This window comes from Eptesicus fuscus, unplaced genomic scaffold (genome assembly GCF_027574615.1).
Source record: "Eptesicus fuscus isolate TK198812 unplaced genomic scaffold, DD_ASM_mEF_20220401 scaffold_52, whole genome shotgun sequence".
NCBI lineage: Eukaryota > Metazoa > Chordata > Mammalia > Chiroptera > Vespertilionidae > Eptesicus > Eptesicus fuscus.
In genome coordinates, this window is record NW_026557626.1 from 1 (window position 1) to 22,169 (window position 22,169).

The following is a 22,169-nucleotide window of genomic DNA, read 5'->3' on the forward strand; positions in this document are numbered from 1 at the left end:
AATGAACAATATAACAGAATGAGACTTGAAGCAGAAGTTGAATCCTACCGGTGTAGACTGGCTACTGCTGTAGAGGATCATGACCCTTGTCAGGCATCCGAAAGAGACGTACCGTTTGCTTTCCAGAGATCAATAGATGAATGGTTTTCTTTATTGGAGAAAATGAATTTGAATATGTCTAACGTGAGACAGAACAATGAGAACCTTTTTCAACGACTTGCCGGAGTAGAAAGTAAAAGCAACACCTTAGAAACTGAGCTCCGCCACGTAAGAGATTCTGTCCAGGAAAGGACATTGGTTTCAGGGGGAGGAAGAGACCACAGTCAAAACCAGTGTGAAAAGGAGGACGTGGAACACGTGAAGCAAAGGGAACAAGGGGAAGTGGATCAAGATAGGGGAGAGCAGGAATCCTTAGTGGAGAAGCTATCTCTCATACAAAATGAAATTGTGCTGATTAGAAAGCAACAGAATCAGGCTCCCAATAACACTCACGGAGAAGACAAGACAGTGATTAACACCCAACATCAGATTCCAGATACCAGGAAAATATTTGATCAGGAAAATGAAAATTATGTGCTTAAGCTGCTTCAGATGATTAAGGAGATAATCAACGAATGGGAACATTTCAAAGAAAGAAGACTTCAGACTGAAAAGGATAAGGGAGAAGGAGATGTAAGTATCCAGACAGATAAGAATTTTTCAAAATTTCTAAGAGAAAATTCCGAGTAACATTTGATGATGGCTAAATGTTGAATCTAGTTGAATATTACAAATGTAAAGATTATAGCCCTGGCTGGTTTGGCTCAGTGGACAGAGCATTGGCCTGAGGACTGAATGGTCCCGGGTTCAATCAATTCCGGTCAAGGGCACATGCCCAGGTGCAGGCTCAGTCCCCAGTAGGGGTGTGCAAGGGACAGTCGATCAATAATTCTCTCTCGTCATTGATGTTTCTATCTCCCTCTCCCTTCTCCTCTGAAATATATATATATATATATATATATATATATATATATATAGTATAGTTTATAAATGTGTTTTCTCTATCAGCTTTAAAGCAACATTGTGTCCAGTAGGTGAACATTAGATCTGAGAGGTGCTTTGTTTTGAGTAAAGGCATTGTCCTGCCCATGAAATTTTAAGAGGTGACGTTATAGATTACTAATAGATAGAGATTTATATTAATAACTTAGTCTTATATTGATAGAATGATCATTTTAATCTTTCTGTCACCAAGTTTAAAACAGTTAGGAAGTAGGTAAATGGAAATGCTCTACCTAAAATGAGTATTTTGACATTAAGAGTCAATCAAATGGATGAATTTAACAGCTAAATCCAGGTTTCCCAGATGAACTGAAATGTAGATGCTCTATCATAGAGTACCTTTCCTTCAGCAGCATCTTAGACATTTTAGTTGGCATGATGTTATTTTTATTCCTGCCCATTTGAATTACATTTGGAAGTATTTCAGTCTCAAGTAATCTATTCACATGACCTCTCAGCTCTTTTAAAGGCATCTGCTTTTCGTTAAATCAAAATTTGGATATCTGATTTAAACTTTCCACTACTATTTAAATTGTTCTTTGCATACTTTTACAAATAATGTGCTCCTGAAGCCTCCAGTGCCCACTTTCCCGCAGGCCTGAGCCCCGGAGTAGCTGGAGATGAGCTGGTGATCCCAACAGCCTGACGCCTGGCGGCGCAGGCACCGTTCAGCCTGGGAACTGGCAAACGGGTAGGAGATGGCCCCGATCGCAGGAGGTTAGGCCTAGGGACCCTACCCACACAATTTAATGATGTGCTGGGCTTCTCGTTTATTATAATTGTACCAGAGGCCCGGTGCACGAAATCTGTGCATGGGCGGGTGTCCCTCAGCCCAGCGTGCACCCTCTCCAATGTGGGACCCCTCGAGGGATGTCCAATTGCCCGTTTAGACCCTCCTACTCTCTCCCTCGCTGTAGTCATCTTGGTTGGGTTAATCTATATACTCGCTCCAGATTGGCTGGTGGGCGTGACTTATGGGTGTAGAGGAGTATTGGTTAATGTGCATATTACTTTTACTATATCGGATTATCTTTATAGTGCACTTATATCTTTTTTAAAAAATATATATTTTATTGATTTTTCACAGAGAGGAAGGGAGAGAGATAGAAACATCGATCATCTGCCTCATGCACACCCCCTACTGGTGATGTGCCCGCAACCACGGTACATGCTCTTGACCGGAATCGAACCTGGGACCTTTCATTCCACAGACCGACGCTCTATCCACTGAGCCAAACCGGTTTCGGCAATAGTGCACTTATATCTTAAACCCTGGCTTTTATTCTGCAATTTGTATATTTTTTAAAAAATATTTACCCTTAGGAAAGTTGAGAATTATGCATCATTCTTTATAGAAGTCAAGAAGCTTTGTTTTCTACTAAATAACACTGCAGTTCATGCCATTAGAAAAGCCACCTCACAAATTGTTTTCAGATAAGCTCTTCACCTTGGGTTTTTTTGAGGTGTTGTAGGACTGTGCCTTTAAAATTCTTACATTCTAAAAATCCTTTGAGGCATCAGCTAAAGGTTTCTGAAGTCTTAAGGGTTTTATAATTCTTGGCTTTATCCTTAGACCATATCTTCCTGGACAGCCTGGATTTGATGTTAGCCCAGAAGCCATTTCTTTATTTTAGCACTAGAGGCCTGGTGCACAAAACTGTGCATGGGTGTGGCCAGCAATTTTGTGGTTGTATAAAAGTGCAAGTGTCTGGCATGGAAAGGCAGGTGCCAGCTGACCTCCGGGCTCTGAGAAATACCGAGGCCTCAGGTCCCTGCATGTCCCCCTCCGCCTGAGTCACAGCACCCAAGTCCCCACACGAAGATGCAGTGAGCATGGCCGGACCCCACAGGCCAGGGCACAGCATAGACCTCAGGGCTGCCCAGTGGAGCCACACAAAAGCCGGGCGAGCAGAGTGTGCACTCTCAGCTGGCCTTGCAGACCAGCTCCTGCATTAACCCATTGGGAGCCTGACCAGCCCCTGTGGTCCAGGCGCTGTGGCTGGCTCACTCGGAAGACACCACGTGGATGTGGGGTGTGCTCCTGGCAGGCACCCGGCACCTGAGCATGGGGACTTCCCCAGTGTGTGAGCCCTGGTGTCCCGGGGGAGGGTAGCAGGGGGAGTGAGAGCGAGCTTGGTGGAACCCTGCATTCTCACCGCACCTCAGTCCCCATCACTCCTAGCCCCAGGTAGCTGGTGAGAGGTTGCAGCCCCATGTCATAGTGAGCCGTCAAAATCCTGGTCTTCCCATCAAACTCCCAGGCGAATGACTGCCCAATGGAACAATTTGCATATTAGGGTTTTATTATCTATAATAATAAAAGTCTAAGCAACCATTGTAACCAAGCCGATGACAAAACAGGCTGCGTGGGGCGACCAGGCCAGCAAGGGAGTTAGTGAGGGGCGACCAATGACTGAGCAGCAGGCGGCGTGCAGCAGGCGACCAGGCCAGCAGGGGAGTTAGTGAGGGACAACCAAACGACCCAACAGCAGGTTGCATGGGGCAACCAGGCCCAAAGGGGGGGGGGCAGTTGGGGCAACCAGGTCGGTAGGGGGGAGCAGTGAGAGGCAACCAGACTGGCGGAGGGGGGCAATTGGGAGCGACCAGACCAGCATGGAGGGGGGGGGCAGTAAGGCATGACCAGGCTGGCGGGGGTGGGGGCACAGTACAGGGTAACCAGGCAGGCAGGCGAGCAGTTAGGAGCCAGTGGTCCCAAATTGTAAGAGGGATGTCCAACTGCGGGGATCGGGCCTATACTGGTAGTAGAACATCCCCCGAGGGGTCCCAGATTGGACCAGGTGTAGGCTGGGCTGAGGGGACCCCCCCCCACCGTGCATGAATTCTATGCACCAAGCCTCTAGTATAGTATTATACAACAATTGGACATGTGGGAGAAGCTATAAATCGGAAATGGATATTTGAAATCCGTAAGTCCTATTTCTTTTGTATTTAATTAGAGTCCCAGTGCATGGGAATTCATGCACTTCGCGGGGGGGGGGGGGTCCCTCAGCCTGGCCTGCACACTCTCACAGTCCAGGAGCTCTCAGGGGCCTAAGCCACAGTCTGGCCAACCTCTGCAGGAAGCGACCAGCGGGCCAATGGGAGGACAGTGCTGGCAGGCGAGCGGCCAGGCCTGCCCCCCAATCACCCCTCCACCGCTGTTGGGTGCCACCACGGCCCGCTCCCTCTGCCCTCTGGAACCCACCTTGGTTGGCCTGGCACCGCCCACTTGCCAGTTCTTCCCCCCCAACCATTCTGCTATTGAGTCATTTTGCATATTAGGCTTTTATTATATAGGATTGTCTTTCTTTACTTATCGATTTCACTTACACCTGCTTCCTAGCAAGAATCCCCGTCATCCTCGTTACAGTGCCATTGTGTTCACTTGTCCAGAAGACTTGCTGTCAGCCGCCTCAGGGGCCATCAGGCTTTCACTCACCATTTCTTAGAGGCCCTTGTGGGTTTTGTTTTCATGCGTCTCTACATTCGTCAGGTTCAATCCACCTCGCGATCAAAGGCTCTCCCACCATGTGTGTGTTTCTTTTTCAGTGTCAGCAATCTGTTTTTATTTTATTTTATCTTGTTGAAAGTATTACATATGTCTTCTTTTTCATGCATCGACCCCTCCCCAGGCACTCCCACCCCCAGGACAATTCCCCACTGCCCCAATGTCCGTTTCCACTGATGATGCTAACATCCATGCATACAAGTCCTTTGGTTGATCTCTTGCCCCACACACCCCTACCCTCCCTACATTTCCTCTGAGGTCTCATGGTCTGTTCACTGTTTCTCTCTCTCTAGACCTATTTATGTCATCAGTTTATGTTGTTCACTATATTACACAAATGAGTGACATCATGTCATATTTATCGTTCTCCGACTGGGTTATGTAGCTTAGCATAATGCTCTCCAGGTTCATCCATGCTGTTGTAAATGGTAAAAGTTCCTTCTTTTTTACAGCAGCGTAGTATTCCATTGTGTAGATGTACCACAGTTTTTTAACCCACTCATCTGCTGATGGGCACTTAGGCTGTTTCCAAATCTTACCTATTGTAAATTGTGCTGCTATGAACATAGGGGTGCATATTCCTTTCTGATTTCTTGGGATATACTCTTTCAAGTGGGATTACGGGATCAAATGGGCATTCCTTAAATCCTGTTTTTAACTTTTGAGGAAACGCCATACTGTTTTCCACAGTGACTGGAAATAGCCTACATTCCCACCAAAAGTGCACGAGGGTTCCTTTTTCTCCACATCATCACCAGCACTTGCTGTTTGTTGATTTCTTGATGATAGCCATTCTGACATGTGTGACATGGAACATAATTATTTTGATTTGCATATTTCAGAGGATTGCTGACTTTGAGCGTGTTTTCATGTTTCTTGGCCTTCTGTATGTCCTCTTTTGATAGGTTTCTATATGTCTTTTGGCCATTTTTAAATTGGATTGTTTATCTTAAATTTTTGTTTTAGTTTTTTTATTTTTTTTATTGTTTAAAGTATTACATATAGTAGTACATATATCTCCTTTTTTCCCCATTGACTTCCCCCCAGCATCCCCTAGCCCCTGTCACATGCCTTCGTCTCCTCCCCTACCCCAACCCAGTGTCTTGCGTCCATTGGTTGTGCTTATATGAATGCATACAAGTCCTTTAGTTGATCTCTTCCCCCATTCCCCAACACTCCACAGCCTTCCCGCTGTAATTTGACAGTCTGTTCCATGCTTTACTGCCTCTGTATCTATCTTTTTGTTCATCAGGTTATAATGTTCTTTATTTTCCATAAATGAGTGAGATCAGGTCGTATTTTTCATTCATTGCTTGGCTTATTTCACTTAACATAAAGAATTCCTTCTTTTTTATAGCAGCATAGTATTCCATTGTGTAGATGTACCACACTTTTCTGATCCAGTCATCTGCTGATGGGCACCTAGGCTGTTTCCAAATCTTAGCTATGGTGAATGGTGCTGCTATGAACATAGGGGTGCATATATCCTTTCTGATGGGTGTTTCTAGTTTCTTGGGATATATTCCCAGGAGTGGGATCACTGGGTCAAATGGGAGTTCCATTTTCACTTTTTTGAGGAAACTCCATACTGTTCTCCATAGAGTCTGCACCAGTCTGCATTCCCACCGGCACTGCAACAGGGTTCCTTTTTCTCCACATCCTCGCAAGAACTTCTCATTTGTTGATGATTGCCATTTTGACAGGGGTGAGATGGTACCGCATTGTCATTTAGATTTGCATCTCTTGGATAATTAGTGATTTTGAGCATGTTTTCATATGTCTCTGGGCCTACCTTCTTTCTTCTTTTGAAAATATTCTATTTATCTCTGTTGCCCATTTTTTATTGGATCGTTTATCTTCCTCTTAAGTTGTAACAGTTGCCTGTAGATGTTGGAGATTGAACCTTTATCAGTGATAACATTTGCAAATATGTTCTCCCATACAGTGGGATTTCTAGTTGTTTTGTTGGTTTCTTTTGCTGAGTAATAGCCTTTTATTTTGATGTAGTCCCATTTGTTTATTTTCTCTTTAGTTTCCATTGCCCTAGGAGTGGCATCAATGAAGAAATTGCTTCAGCATATGTCTGAGATTTCTCTGCCTGTGGATTCCTCTAGTATTTTTATGGTTTCTTGTCTTATGTTTCAGTCCTTTATCCATTTTGAGTTTATTTTTGTGTATGGTGTAAGTTGGTGATCTAGTTTCATTTTTTTGCATGTATCTGTCTAATTTTCCCAACACCATTTATTGAAGAGATTGTCTTGACTCCATTGTGTGTTCATACCTCCTTTGTCAAATATTAATTGAGCATAGTGGTTTGGGTCGATATCTGAGTTCTCTATTCTATTTCATTGATCTATATGTCTGTTCTTGTGCCAGTACCAGGCTGTTTTGAGAACAGTGCCTTTGTAATATAGTTGGAAATCTGGTATTGAGATCCCACCTACTTTGTTCTTCTTTCTCAGAATTGCTGTGGCTATTTGGGGTCTTTTTTTATTACAGGTAAATTTTTGAAGAGTTCTTTCTAGGTCTGTATAATATCCCATTGGTATTTTAATGTGGAGTACATTGAATCTATAGACTGCTTTGGATAGTATGGACATTTTACTGATGTTGATTCTACCAATCCATGAACATGGTATGTGCTTCCGTCTGTTTATGTCTTCCTCTATCCCTTTTTTTCAGTGTCCTATAGTTTTCCGCAGATGGGTCTTTTACCTCCTTCGTTAAGTTTGTTCCTAGGTATCTTAATTTTTTTGGTGCAATGGTAAATGGGATTGCTCTTTTAGTCTCTATTTCTGTAGGTTCACTATTGGTGTATAGAAATGCCATAGATTTCTTGGTGTTAATTTTGTATCCTGCTACATTGCTGAATTCATTTATGAAGTCTAATAGTTTCTTTTATGGAGTCTTTCGGGGTTTTTTATGTACAATATCATGTCATCTGCAAATAAGGACAGCTTTACTTCTTTTCCAATTTGGATGCCTTTTATTACTTCTTGTCTAATTGCAATGGCTACAATTTCCAGTACTATGTCGAACAGGAGTGGTGAGAATGGGCATCCCTGTCTTGTTCCTGATATCTTAAAAATTTTAAATTGTATGAGTTAAATTTTGGAGATTAAACTCTTACCAGAGAATAGTGGCTTTGTAATACAGTATGATATCTGGTATTAAGATTCCTCCTACTTTGTTCTTCTTTCTCAGGATTGCTGTAGCTATTTGGGGTCTTTTTTTACTCTAGATGTATTTTTTGAGAGTTTATTCTAAGTCTGTAAAATATGCCATTTTTATTTTAATGGGGAGTGCATTGAATGTATAGATGGCTTTGGGTAGTATGGACATTTTAATGATGTTGATTCTACCAATTCATTAACATGGTATGTTCTTCTATCTGTTTATGTATTCCTTTATCTTGTTTTTCAGTGTCCTGTAGTTTTCTGAGTACAGGTCTTTTACCTCCTTAATTGAGTGTATTCCTAGGCATCTTAATTTTTTTTGGTGAGATGGTAAAAGGGATTGCTTTTCAACCCTTTGCACTCACTTGCTTTTTTCTCAAGCTTCTACCGATGCTAACCGTGTCAAGTCACACTCGACATCCGAGTGCAAAAGGTGAAATCTCTATTTATGTAAGTTCACTATTAATGTATAAAAATGGTATAGAACTCTTGGCCTTAATTTTGTATCCTGCTACATTGCTGAATTCATTTAGTTGGTCTAATAATTTTTTGTTAGATTCTTTAGTGTTTTCTATGTACAGTATCATGTCATCTACAAAGAATGAGTTTTACGCTTTCTTTTCAATTTGGATACCTTTGATTCTTCTTGTTGTGTAATTGCTATGGCTAGTACTTCCAGAACTATGTTGAACAGGAGTGGTGAAAGCTGGGATTCCTGTCTTGTTCCTGTTTTAGGTGAAATGGTTTTAATTTTTGCCCATCAAGTATGAAATTGGCTGTAGGATTGTCATATAAGGCTTTTATTATGTGGACGTATGATCCCTCTATTCCCATCTTGCTGAGGGTTTTTATAAAGAAACGGTGTTAGATTTTCGTCAAATGCTTTTTCTTCATTGATATGACTATGTGATTTTTATCTCTCAGTCTGATTCTGTGATGCATCATGTTTATTGATTTGTAGACATTGTACCATCCTTGAATCCCCAGGATAAATCCTACTTGGTCATGGTGTATAACCTTTCTGATGTAATGGTGGATCTGATTTGCTAGAATTTTGTTGAGAATTTGGGCATCTATGTTCATGAGGGATATTGGCCTGTAATTCTCTTTCATTGCGTTGTCTTTATCTGCTTTTGGTATTAGGGTGATGCTGGCTTTGCAGAATGAGCTTGAAAGGCCCTCCCTCTAGAATTTCTTGGAATAGCCTGAGGAAGATAGGTTTTACTTCTTTCTTGAATGTTTGGTAAAACTCCCCTGTGAAGCTGTCTGGCCTCAGGCTTTAGTTTGCTGGAAGATTTTTGATGACTGCTTCAATTTCTGCCATAGTTATCAGCCCATTGAGATTTTTAGAATCATCCTGATTTAGTTTTGGAAGGTTGTATTTTTTTCTAGTAATATGTCCACTTCCTCTAGTTTGTTGGAATAGTTGTTCATAATATATTTTAACAATCCTTTGTGTTTCTATTGGGTGTGTTATTATTTTGCCTCTTTCATTTTGGATTTTATTTGGGTCTTCTTTGTTTCTTGGTGAGCCTGGCTAGGAGGTTGACCAATCTTGTGTATCCTTTCAAAGAACCAGCTCTTGGTCTTCTTGATTTTTTTGTATTTTTTTTCTCTATGTCATTTATTTATGCTCTGATCTTTATCATCTCCTTACTTCTGCTTACTCTGGTCTTTTCCTATTGCTTTCTTTCTAATTCTTTAACCTTTTGCACTTGGATGTTGAGTGTGACTCAATCCGGTTAGCATCAGTAGCAGGAATGGAGAAAAAAGCAAGCGAGTGCAAAGGGTTAAGTTTTACAGTTAGATGATTTATTACCATTTTTTCTTATGTGTTTTTTTTTTTTTTTTTTTTTTTTTTGGCGGTAGGCCTGTAGAGCTATAAACTTACCTGTCAGGATTGCTTTCACTGCGTCCCAAAGGTTTTGGATTGTTGTGTTTAACTGTCATTAATTTCCAGGATATTTTTAATTTATTCTTTGATCTCTTTGGTAACCCAATCATTGCTTAATAGCATGCTATTCAGTTTCCAAGTGTTTGGATTTTTTTTTTGTTCTTCTTGTAGTTTATTACTAATATTATGCCATTGTGGTCTGAGATGATGCTAAATATGATTTCAATCTTCCTGAATTTGGAGAGGCTTTGCCTATGACCCAATATGTCATCTATGTTTGAAAATATCCCGTGTGCACTTAAGAAGAATGTACACTCTGAGGATTTGGGGGTGAAATGTTCTGAAGATGTCAATTAAGTCCATCTGAGCTAGTCAGTTATTTAGGATTGCTGTTTCTTTGCTGATTTTTTTGTCTAGAGGATTTATCCAGTGATGTTGCTGGGGTATTAAAGTCCCCTACTATGATCGTATTGTGTTTTTATTGATAAACCTTTATTGTTCAGATAATTACAAATGTTCCTCTCTTTTCCCCCCATAGCTGCCCTCCACCTGGTTCCCACTCCACCCTCTAACCTTTATCCCACACACTGTCCTCATCCATAGGTGTACAACTTTTGTCCAGTTTTCCTGCACCCCTACACCCCTCCCTCCCATGAATTGTCAGTCGACTCCTTTTCTGTGCCCGATTCTATTATATTCACCAGTTTATTCTGTTCATCAGATTTTTTATTCACTTGATTTTTAGATTCATTTGTTGATAGATATGTATTTGTTGTTCATAATTTTTATCTTTTTCCTCTTCTTAGAGAATACCTTTCAGCATTTCATATAATACTGGTTTGGTGGTGATGAAATCCTTTAGCTTTTTGTTATCTGTGAAGCTCTTTATCTGCCCTTCAATTCTGAATGATAGCATTGCTGAGTAGAGTAATCTTTGTTGTAGGTTCTTAGTATTCATCACTTTGAATATTTATTGCCACTCCCGTCTGGTCTGCATAGTTTCTGTTGAGAAATCAGCTAACAATCGTGTGGGTGCTCCCTTGTAGGTAACTGTTTGTCTCTTGCTGCTTTTAATATTCTCATTGTCTTTTGCTCTTGGCATTTTAATTATGATGTCTTGGTGTGGTCCTCTTTGGATTCCTTTTGTTTCTGGTTCTCTGCACTTCCTGGACTTGTAAATCTATTTCTCTCACGAGGTGGGGGAAGTTTCCTGTCATTATTTATTCAAATAGGTTTTTCAGTACCACTCTCTCTTTTCTTCTGGCACCCTCAAAATTCGTATATTGGAATGCTTGATGTTGTCCCAGAGGCTCCTTACACTATCTCATATTTTTGGACTCTTTTTTTCTTTTTCATTTTCTGGTTGGGTGTTTTTTGCTTCTTTGTATTTTTAGACTTCATTCTCACGATCCTCTAGTCTGCTGTTGGATCTCTGTGTATTATTCTTTATTTCAGTCAGTGTATGCTTAATTTCTAGTTGGTCCTTTTTCATTTCCTCGAGGGTCTCACTAAATTTATCGGCCTTTTCTAGAAAATTCTTGGAAAACCTTATAACCGTGGTTTTGAACTCTATATCCAGCACTTTGCTTTCCTCCAATTCTTTCATTTGTGACCTGTTTCTATAGGGCCCAGTGGCTCAGCCTCCCCAGTTACCTGAGGTGGACACTTTTTGTGCACATTCTTGTAGTTAAGCCTGGATTGTTGTTGGTATCACTGGGAGGAATTGACCTCCAGGCCAATTGGCTGTAAGGATCAGGTGTGTCTATGATGGGAGAACCTCTGTGCTGGAGACACCGTTATGAGACAAGACGTGCTTCAGTGTGGCTTTGGCGCTCATTGAGTCTGCCCCCTGAGTGTGTCCCTTATGGATCTAAGGAGTTGTAATCTGGATGGTTCTACTCTGACCCCTGGGTACACCAGCTCTTGGATCTCCCAGGAGATGCTAATATAGCCTCTGCCAGAAGCCACCCAGCAGGAGCTACGGAGAGATCTTCAGATTCCTCCTCTATGTTTGGGTTTTGGAGGTGCCCAGATGAGGCCCAGCTGTGAAGCAATGCAAGCTGCTGCGGGAACTTGGGCCTTCTTTTGGATGTTCTGGGTCTAACTGACTGACATGCAGTTTATTAGGTAAGTTTAGATTTCAAAGGACCAGGCCATTCATATGCAAAAGCCTCTGCTCTCAGCTTGGACTGGGCAAAGTCTCAGGGCGGAGCAACCAGCGATGGCTTCCCATCAGCATTGCCCTAAGAGGCCCCCGGGTCTCAGTGTCCCACAGTAATCACTGCAAGCACCTCTGATAGAAACTCTCCCTCGAGTTTCGCTCGCTGCCAGCCAGTCCAGTTTCTCCCCATAGGAGTCTGGGTCCCCAGAGTCTCACCTGGAACTGGAGTTCAGAGCAGTAGGGAGCTTTTGTCTCCCTCCCGCTTGAAAAAGACAGCCGCATACTCAGCTGCCAGTCCTCTCCATGCGCACGCCTCCGTACTTCTCCACTTCCGCAGATCCTCTGAGTCTCAGTGTGCTTTTCTCTTTCCTTCTAGTTGTAGAATTTCCACTCAGCCAGCCTTCCGGTGGTTCTGGATGATGTCCATTTTGTGTTTTCGTTGTAGTTTTGAAATTGTTGTGCGTGGCAGCAATTCAGGTGTTTACCTATGCTGCCATCTTGGTTTCTCCCCTACTATGATTGTAATGTTTTCAATCACTCCCTTGATATCTTCCAGATTCTTTTTATGTGTTTTGGTGCTCCTGCATTGGGTGCATGCTAGTTATATTCTCTTGTTGTACCGATCCCTTTAGTATTGTGAAGTGGCCTTCATTTTCAGGTCTATTTTATCATATATATGTATTTCTAAACCCAGCTTTATTTTTCATTTCCATTTGCCTGGAAGTTATTTTTCCATCCCTTCACTTTCAGTCTGTGTGACTCCCTTATTCTGAGGTGGGTCTCTTGTAGACAGCATGTATATGGGTCATGATTTTTTATCCATTCAGCCACTCGATGTCTTTTGTTTGGAGCATTTAGTCCACTTACGTTTAAACTTATTATTGATTGGTACTCATTGGTACTTATTTTTATTTTTTGTGCCTGTGTTCCTTCTTCTGTTCTTATTTTTTTTCCTTTTATAGCAGTCAATTTAGCATTTCTTGCATTGCTGGCTTGATGATAATAAACTCACATAGTCCTTTATTGTCTGTGAAGCTCCTGATGTCCCTTCAATTTGAAATGATAGCCTTACTGCATAGAGTATTCTTGAATTCAGTCCCTTGCTTTGCATCACTTTGTATATGTCATTTGATTCCCTTCCGGCCTCATGTGTGTCTGTTGAGAAATCAGTTGTCTAATTGGAGATCCCTTATAGTAACTTTCTGTCTCCCTCTGTCAGCCTTTAAGATTATTACTCTGTCATTGGTGTTTGCCAATTTAATTATGATGTATGGTACTTTGGTGGTGGTCTTTTTGAGTTCATCTTTTTTGGGACTCTGTGTGCTTCTTGGACTTGTGTGAGTTTTTTCTTCCCAATATCAGGGAAGTTTTCTGTCATTATTTCTTCAAACAGGTTTTTTATTCCTTGCTCAGTTTCCTCTCTTCTGGCACCCCAATTATGCGGATGTTATTCATTTCCTGTAGTCCCATAGCTGCCTTAGGCTCTCCTCCTGCTTTTAAGGTGTTTTTTTTCCAGTTGCTGCTCTGCTTGGGTGTTTGTTTTTTACATTGTATTCTAGTTCACTGATGCAGTCTCAGCTTATTCTACTCTACTGTTGATACTTTCCATTGTGTTCTTTATTGCAGTTATGTCCTTCTTCATTTCCACTTGGTTCTTCTTTATTTCCCCTTGATTCTTACACATGTTGAATTTTTCTTCCATCCTTTTCAGTGTCCTTGTAATCATTGCTCTGAATTGTTTCTCTTACAAATTGCTTGCCTCCATTTCATTTAGTTCCTTTTCCGGCGATTCCTCCTTTTCTTTTGTATGTTGGCTGTTTCTTTTTCTCCACATTTTTGCTGTTCCTTTGTGTGTGTTTTTCTATATATTAGATCAAACTTCTATGTCACCCAGATTTTTTTGAGTTTGTCTTATAGAGTGGATGTTTTGTGGGACCCAGTGGTGCAACTCTCAGATCTTCTGGCTGGAAATTCTAAGGATGCTCCCTACTTGGGATATTGGGGTTCTCCTGGTATAGTTGGGTCTTGAGTGTTATTGTCCCATTCAAGGATGAAGTCTCCTCCCCAGGTGTCTGGTTATGTGGTTCACTGTATACCATATTAACAGAATAGCATAAAATACAGCTCGACAATACATGATACAAAGGGACCAAAACAAAAATGTACTCACAAGGTCATTAACCCCAATAAAAGTGACCATCAGAGGAAAGATAAATAGAAGAGAGAAAACAGAGCAAAAATGGTATTGAGAAACAGAAAAAAGGTAAGAGAAAAGGAAAAGAAGCAAAATGAAGAAGAAAAAATATCCCATATATGGGGAGAAAACACCACAAAACAAACAAATAAACCAAAAAATACAAAAAACAAACACCCAAAAACAAGGGTGGGGTGGGGGGCAGAATCTGTAGAGGCTCTCTTCATCCAGAAAGGTAAATGAATTGAATGAATAGAGCAATGGCCATGGTTCACTGTAGAGGAGGTAGAAAGAGAATGAGTGGATAAAAGGAAAAGTAAAAAACAAATTAAAAGATAAGAAAATGACAAAAAACAATTTTTAAAAATGTATCTATCTATATATTCATCTATTTTTGGAAAAGAAGAATAGAGGAGAGAACAGATAGACTTGAGTTTAGTGAGTGGAACTAATTAAGCCATTAGGAGAAGAAGAGACCGAGAGAGGAGAGAAAAAACAAAAGCATAAAAAATTGACCAGAGAAGAAAGAGAAAAGAGAAGGGTGCTTGGACTTGAAGCAGGGGAGAGGAAGTTAGATACATGAGTAAGCCAACAGAGACTACGGTAATAACAACATGTAAATAAAGCAGATAAAGAAGATCAATTTTTAACAAGAGGTAAGAAGAAAGGAGAGAGAAAAATTATAGCAGGGATAGGAGAAGAAAAACAGGATGTCAAAGGGAGAAGTGAGGAAGAAAAGGGTGGAAAAAATAAGATAAACATGGGATGAAGAAAAATAATACAAAAAATAAAAGATTAAATAATAGTAAATAAAAAATTAAGTAAAAGATAAATATGAAAAAGTGAAATGTCATTCATTTCAGCCCAGTTTTAATGTCCCGTGGCCGCTGGTTTAAGACCCCTCTCTACTGTTCTGTCTGCCACTTCTCAGTTTCTTGTTAGGTAGTCAGTACCATGCAAAAGTTCCAAGTGATCCACGACTCCTCTGCGTCTGTCTCCACAGTCTTGGTTGCAGGCAGATGGGGCCAATCTGCCCACTCTGTCTACCTGCTTTCATTCTTACTTACACCAGTGTCTATTTCTGACACGGCCTTTAGGTGAGGTTGCTGCTGTATTGGTTTCTGGGACAGAACATCACCTTAACCCAGTTCCCAAGGGCTCCCTGAGGCTATCCAGAGCCTCAGGGGCAGTCTCAGCGGTGCACCTGTATGAGGACTGACCATGTGGCCTGGGCTGCTTCGTTCTTCACAACATGGTGGCTGGGTTCCCAGAGTGAGCTTTCCTGGGGAGAGAGTCAGATGGCAGCAGACATAGCAGTCACACAGTAGTCACCATTATCACAAACCTTCCTGAAAGTCTGTTGTTTATGGTGGTGATGATGTTGTTTTCTTTACTATGTTCCCTTATTTTGTGGGAAGTAACCAAGAATTTCAAGATAGCATTATTGGATTAAGCCTCCCACGCCCACTTTTTTTGGTTCTAAAAAATGTAGGGCTATGTCGCTAAACTTGAACAGTGAGAGTTTTAATTTCTCCATAAATCAGGGAATCATTTCTTCTTGGAATGCAATTCAAATTAGCATCAAATGTTTCTGTTCAGTAGAAGACCTATGGCATTAGAATCGGTATTTATAAGATTCATTAATTAGTCTCATTTTGGAAGTCTTACCTTGGGAAGCATTTGATGACAGTTCTGAAAACCATAATATGATATCTCTAAAACTTTTTTAAAGATTGTGAAGAGTTGAGATGGGAGAAGAGGTAAGAGCCTTTCTAGTAAGGGGCAATGTGTAGTCATTTTTGTGGGGGAAAGACATGAAACAGTCATAGAAAAAGGAGCATAAAGTCAAGTGCAGGCATTGTGTGGCAAAGATGACAACAATAAATGTATGTTTGTGACTCCTGGTCATTTTAACTTTGGTTTTGATTCTGACTAATTCAAGCTTCCACATTCCAAGACTCTACCACCATACAGATAACGTTTTATTGCAACTGAACTCCTTTCAAAATGCCATACTGTTGAACACACCTCCATAACCAAACTACATTCTTTTATTCATGCAGGATGATGATCTTATAGCAAAACTGCCACCGGCATCTTCAAATAAAGAAAAGACACCTCAACAGGAGTTCACAGTGAACGCACTTCTAAAGGAATGTGAAGAACTAAAGGCTGAAAAAGACAAGTGGAAACAAAAGGTAGTAAAACTCAGAGCCTACAAGATAATGCATATGGCAGAAGAGTCTGAAATGGAAAAGTATAAATTGAAGTTTGAAGCAACTGCAAAGGATGTCGCAGACAAAGTCAAACTACTTGACTTATATTTACAGGTTAATTTATCGATTTAATGTGCTATAATTCACTTCACTGCAAATTACATTTTGGATAAATACAGTGTTTTTGCCTTTCCTTTACTTCCTTTAAGAGCAATTTATTTTATAGATTTCTGGAAGAAAGGTGGCATTTGTTTTTGCTTTTTATTATTTCAGTTTCCATCACTATTATCACTGAATTGATCTTTCCAATAGATTCTTAGTAGTAAAATCATTTTATTTTCAAGACCAGTTAATGTTAAACTAGACTATTTGAGAGAAAAGGGGGGATGAGATTTAAAAATTGTTCCATACTCTTGAATTAAGTTATATCCTTCTACTTTAAAAATTTTAAACTGATTCTGTTATTCTTTGAATTATCAGATTACACGAGTACTAATTGAAGAATGATTAACTTTAGAACTCAGATTTAATTCAGTGGACATTGATGATAAATATTTTACATGTCAGCTTTTTTTCACACCTAAAGCTGATCTCTGAGTCGTTGACTCAAAACTAAAGAAAACAATTATAACTGTTCAGATTATACTTACTTTAAAAATGTATCCTTTTTATTTGCTTTAGACACAAAGCATCTCAAGAAATCCTGGAGCGTTAACATGTACTCGTAATGCTACAATAGGAAGTCATTTGGAACTCAGAACTCCTCTTTCGCAAACTACTCAAGATGATATCAGAAAGTGTATTAGAAATATACAAGAAGAATTGAAATGCTGGAACTTATTGGAAAGGAAATGAACTTTATAAGTCAAATGGAGAATCAGAGAAGACATATTTAACTCAGTAATTAGCCTCTAAACTTAAAACATAATTACTGTTGTGCCAGGTTCATGAGCTTAGTGGGGCGTGAAAGCTCACTAAATAGTATAACTTTGTCAAATGATGTGAGTAAATAAATTTACCATTCAAATGTTCTTCCAGGACAGTTGCATCTCCCTCCTTTTTTGGTTTTACGTGCCTGTAATTTGTTCCCCTTAATATTTTCATGCGGTTAACTTGATCTGCCAATCTTCAAGCTGAATGTCTTGAAGCTCCAAAATTTAGCAATCCTATATAATAAAAGGCTAATATGCAAATAGACTGAATGGCGGAACAACTGGTCACTATGACGTGCACTGACCACTAGGCGGCAGATGCTCAATGCAGAAGCTGACCTCTGGTGGTCAGTTCAGTGTGTCCAGCAGTCGGACATTCCCCGAAAGCTCCCAGACTACGAGAGGGCACAGGCTCAGCTGCCGGACCCCCCTCTGAGTGCATGAATTTCGTGCACCGGGCCTCTAGTATTATTATAAAATCGCTCGTTAGAATTCCTGTAAATAAAAACATTTGTGATAACAACTTAAACACAATGGGTTAAGTTACTCCAATACAACCTGATACTTGGTAAATTTACTTTCTTGATTGTGACCTTTGTTGTTATCACTAGAGGGCACCTTTACACAAACTATCCTTTATAGTTTTCTACTCTATATAAAGACATACATGTTAAATAGGGAAAGATTAACAAAGGGGGGGTGAGGGGCAGTGTAATTGACAAAGTGGCTAAAAATATTGTGATCTGCAGGAGGAAGGTGTGGGGATACAGAAAAGGCAGATCGCACCTCCATCGCCGTGGTAACAATGTTATAAGCAATGGCCTCTGGAGCTGTTTTCGGTCATTTGATCACCAGCCAGGCCATCTTGTTCTCTCTCAGAGGTTGTTGCTCTAAATGATGCCTTGGTGTCAAATGATTAAATCCCTAAGGTAATGAATGGATTGTACAAGGGTGCTGAAGGCCAATGCTTGACAATGTCTTTGAGGGATTTATTTTAAATCTCTAAAGTGACTACTAAATATGTCCAAGGGCATCTGCAAGGATCTTGCAAGTACAGCCCTTCTAGAGGCAGCAAGTATTACCTGATAAGCCGACTGCATCACTGACAGCCCTCCCTACTTTGGATTACTTAGCTCAGACCTCCTCTCCCCACTCCCTAGAAACATAAATACTTTTCAGAACAGTTTAGAACCTATACTTGCACAGAGTAGCTTTGCTCGGACACATTTTCTTGGTTAAAATGCTATTTAATGGGAAATCCCATTTGCTATTGTGGCTACTTGAAAAAATGCCAGTCACTCAGGGAAAAATAAAATACTAAGCATCTGCTGTTTGCAGTCTTCTCAGGGCTCAGAAGCAGCTAGCAGAGGTCAGCACCGAAGTGCTCCTTCTTGTAGGAACAACAAAACAGATGACTGAGCACTACTAATATGAGGCCAGTCCTGGAGACACCTTGTGGTGGGAATCCTGATAATAGTTTTGCAGCCAACAGAAAACTAGGGGATTCCTACTCTGAGAATCTTTTCTTATGAATTAAATAAACTTGTAATACTAAACTGATTAATTTCTGTTTTTAAGTGAAAATTTTTGTCATCTTCTTATTTGGAGAACATTCTTAATTGCTGCTTTCCTTACGGCATTTTTATTTCAGTTTTTATAAATTGTCTTGCTGAGCAGTTGTACATTTTCTAAATAGTGAAATTAAGGAAATACTTTAATTTTTATTTTATATCTTTGCATTTTTAAATGAGGTTTACTTATGTTTGTATCTTGCCAGCCCTTGAATGACTGATGACTAAGATGGCAATGTCAGGCTATCTTGACATAGCAACTAGCTTTCATTGTGTATCAGTTACTAATACATCCACTCGTTATCTCATTCATGGAGCTTTTAAGTTCCATAATTCGTTTGGTTCTTCGTATAGTTTTCATCTCTTTGGTAAAGTACTACTTTTGTTCATTAATTGTATTCCTGATTTCATTGAGCTGCCTTCTTGTATCTCATTGAGTTTCTTCATGACTGCTGTTTTGATTTCTCTCTCCTTATATCACGATCATCCATTATTTTGAGTTCCTTTCTGGAGAACTGTCATTGTCTTCCTGTGTAATTGTTATCTTGTGGTCCATGCTGCTTGAGGGTTTTTTACTCTGCTGGCACATTTGAAGCGGTGAGCACTTTTCTTATTTGGGAACATTTTCCTTTCCACAATTCAGCAGGGTGATAATTTGAGGTCTTACTTTCGTTGTCCAGTAGATGGTAGAATACCACAGTTTTTTTAAAAATATATTTTATTGATTTTTTACAGAGAGGAAGAGAGAGGGACAGAGAGAAACATCGATGATAGAGAAACATCAATCTGCTGCCTCTTGCACAACCCCTACTGAGGATGTGCCTGCAACCAAGGCACATGCCCTTGACCGGAATCGAACCCGGGACCTTTCAGTCTGCAGGCCGATGCTCTATCCACTGAGCCAAACCGGTTTCGGCAGAATAGCACAGTTTTGTTTTCTCTTACCTGTACTACTTAAGCTTGCGAGGAGGATGCTTGTGAGTAAAGGTGTAGGAGGCTATGCCTTCGACTTGGGAGTGGAGGTGGGGTGACCAGGCTAGTGGGTCCTGGTGCTGGATCTGGGTTGACTGGGTCTCAGGGAAACCACCCCCCCCCACCCGGGCTAGGGGATGTGAACAGTTGAGGGCAGACAGTTTATGAGCCCACTGAGCTGCTACCTCATTCCTTATGGCCACTGGCAGCAAGGTACTGTGGCTGGAGACTTTGCTTTGCTGCTGCTGCTGTTGCTGGCTGTGAGGGCGTGAGCAAGGCTGCAACTGGGGAGGGATCTGGAGTTGGGGGTTGGGAGAGTTAGGAATGCTGCTGGCAGTTGCCCGGCACTGGTTTGTCGTGTGGGAGCTGCACCCCGACTCAACCACTGCTTCTGTGTTTGCTGGGCCTGTAGGTTGAGCCTTGCTGCAGTGATGTGTCTGTCCCTGTTGTCCCCTCTACCTGCGTCTCATCCTGCCTCTCCTACACATTCCAATACGCCCACCTTCAGAAGTACTGGCCCATGGACCTTTTAGCATGGGGCACACAGGAACCAGTGTTGGGTTCTGGATGTCCGACTAGTTGTCAATTTCAGGGGACATACTAAGGAGGTCTCACTTCACCATGATGTTGTCACTCACTAAAATACCCATTTCAATCAGTGCATGTTGGCTTTTATGGTCTTAATGCAGAGAAAAACAGCATAGCCCTGTGCTAAATGAGGCTTCAACCTTGTTTCTCCATTTGGCTTCATCGGAACACATCATCGAAGAGCAAAGCTGGGGATTTTTAGACCAACTTTTGGGAAAATATGGTCTAAGTGCTTCAAAGTTGTGAAACTGGACTACTGGGTACAAAAGAAAATGAAGGGCAAATTCTTCTATAAATTGGTAAGCATGAGGCAAACCTAAAATAACCTTGTTAGTTCTCACCAGGAAAATCAGATAATGTCTCATTTTAGAAGATGAAGATGAAAGAGTGTGCAGCTGCAGAAGCCATACAAGAGGTTTTTTATTCTACTGATGCACTTTGTAAAATCTGGGGTATTTAAAAAATTAAATCCCAAGTAGAATAAAGGAATCGAGAAAAAAGCAAGTGAGTGCAAAGGGTTAATGGAGAGTAAAAAAAGTGCCTCTTTATCCAGATACAGAGATTAGTCACACTTCCCTGAAGAATGCCTGGAAATACTTGTTATACAGCTGTTGTTTACAGAGTCCTTATATCTAAGGCAGAAGGTGCCTTTGGAGCTGCTGGGAATATAATCATTGCTGCTAGGACAACATAAAGTAACTAGAGGCCCAGTGCACGAATTCGTGCACCAGTTGGGTCCCTGGGCCTGGCCTTTGTGATCGAGCTGAAACAGACATCCCCTGACTACCCCAGATTGCCAGAGGGCACAGGCCAGGCCAAGGGACTCCACCAGTGCATGATCAGGGCCAGAGAGAGACCCTGGGAAAGCTCCAGGCCATGTCCAGCCCATGTCACTCAGTTGGGATCAGCCGAACCCCAGCAGCAAGCTAATCTGCCGGTAAGAGTGTCTTCCTCCTGGTGGTCAGTGCATATCATAGCAAGCAGTTGAGTCAGCATAACACATATAATTAGCATATTACACTTGGGTTGGTTGAACAGTCAACCAGACACTTAGCATATTAGGCTTTTATTACATAGGATACTCTGAGAGGTGGCAACATGCTAAATTGGAAGAATGGGATGGGTTCTGGGATGGGCCATTATGAAACAACAGATTTCTACAGATTTTTAAGCTGTGATTCTGGAGAGTAAAATGTTAAAAATGCCTTAATATTGAATTTGTATTTCAATCCCCTTTATTTGCAAGGTTTTGACATTTTGGACTGTCCCTACCTCATTTTCCAACTTTAAGCACAATAATTATAATAAACTACCACTAATCTGTGCTTTCAGTTTTCTCCACTTTCAGAATATTTAGATGTGTTGCTTTTCTCACCATAACACGAAGGTTAGCCTTGCCCAATTGATCTCATTTAGTGGTATAGATTATTGCGTATCTGTTTTGATGATTTTTACCTTTAATACTTACATTCTAGTTTAATTCTGGGATGTTTATTCTATACATCAGAAATAATTTCAGTGTTATATAATGGTATTATAAAATACAAAAGGTAAAATTAGGACAGATATATCACTAGATTTTCTTTATTTTTTTCTTTAATCCTCAACCAAAAATATGTTTTTTAATTGTTTTTGGGAGAGTGAGAAGAACATGGATCAGTTGATTCCCAACAATTGATTGAATCAGCTACCTAGATGTGTGCCCTGCTAGTAATGGAAACTAAAGCCTTTTGGTGTGTGGGCTGACACTCTAAGCAACTGAGCCACCTGCCAGGGACTAGTTATATTTTCTTGCACATAAAATATTTTACTTATAACTGAAAACTGGAAAATTTATTTCAGGAAATTTTTTTAAGAGATGAAATTTATTTGGTTTCAAAATATTTTATGTTCAAGTGTTTCTCAGTATTTGTGTT

At 40.7% G+C, this 22,169-nt stretch overlaps 1 protein-coding gene across 1 annotated transcript; it reads left to right on the plus strand.

Annotated features, from left to right (window-relative positions):
* Positions 1-18: 18 nt before the first annotated feature.
* Positions 19-17,221, plus strand: LOC129148490 (ankyrin repeat domain-containing protein 26-like). Its single transcript, XM_054713474.1, has 3 exons — positions 19-672; positions 16,038-16,172; positions 16,872-17,221. The coding sequence occupies exons 1-3, from the start codon at positions 19-21 to the stop codon at positions 17,043-17,045; spliced, it is 963 nt and encodes a 320-aa protein (XP_054569449.1). The 3' UTR covers positions 17,046-17,221.
* Positions 17,222-22,169: the final 4,948 nt, after the last annotated feature.

Excerpts from the sequence above, each read along its gene's own strand:
- LOC129148490 (XM_054713474.1), top strand. The coding sequence starts at position 19 with ATGAGACTTGAAGCAGAAGTTGAATCCTACCGGTGTAGACTGGCTACT. Across the intron at positions 673-16,037 it reads AGGATAAGGGAGAAGGAGAT|GATGATGATCTTATAGCAAA; the intron begins GTAAGTATCCAG and ends TTATTCATGCAG. Across the intron at positions 16,173-16,871 it reads AAGACAAGTGGAAACAAAAG|ACACAAAGCATCTCAAGAAA; the intron begins GTAGTAAAACTC and ends TATTTGCTTTAG.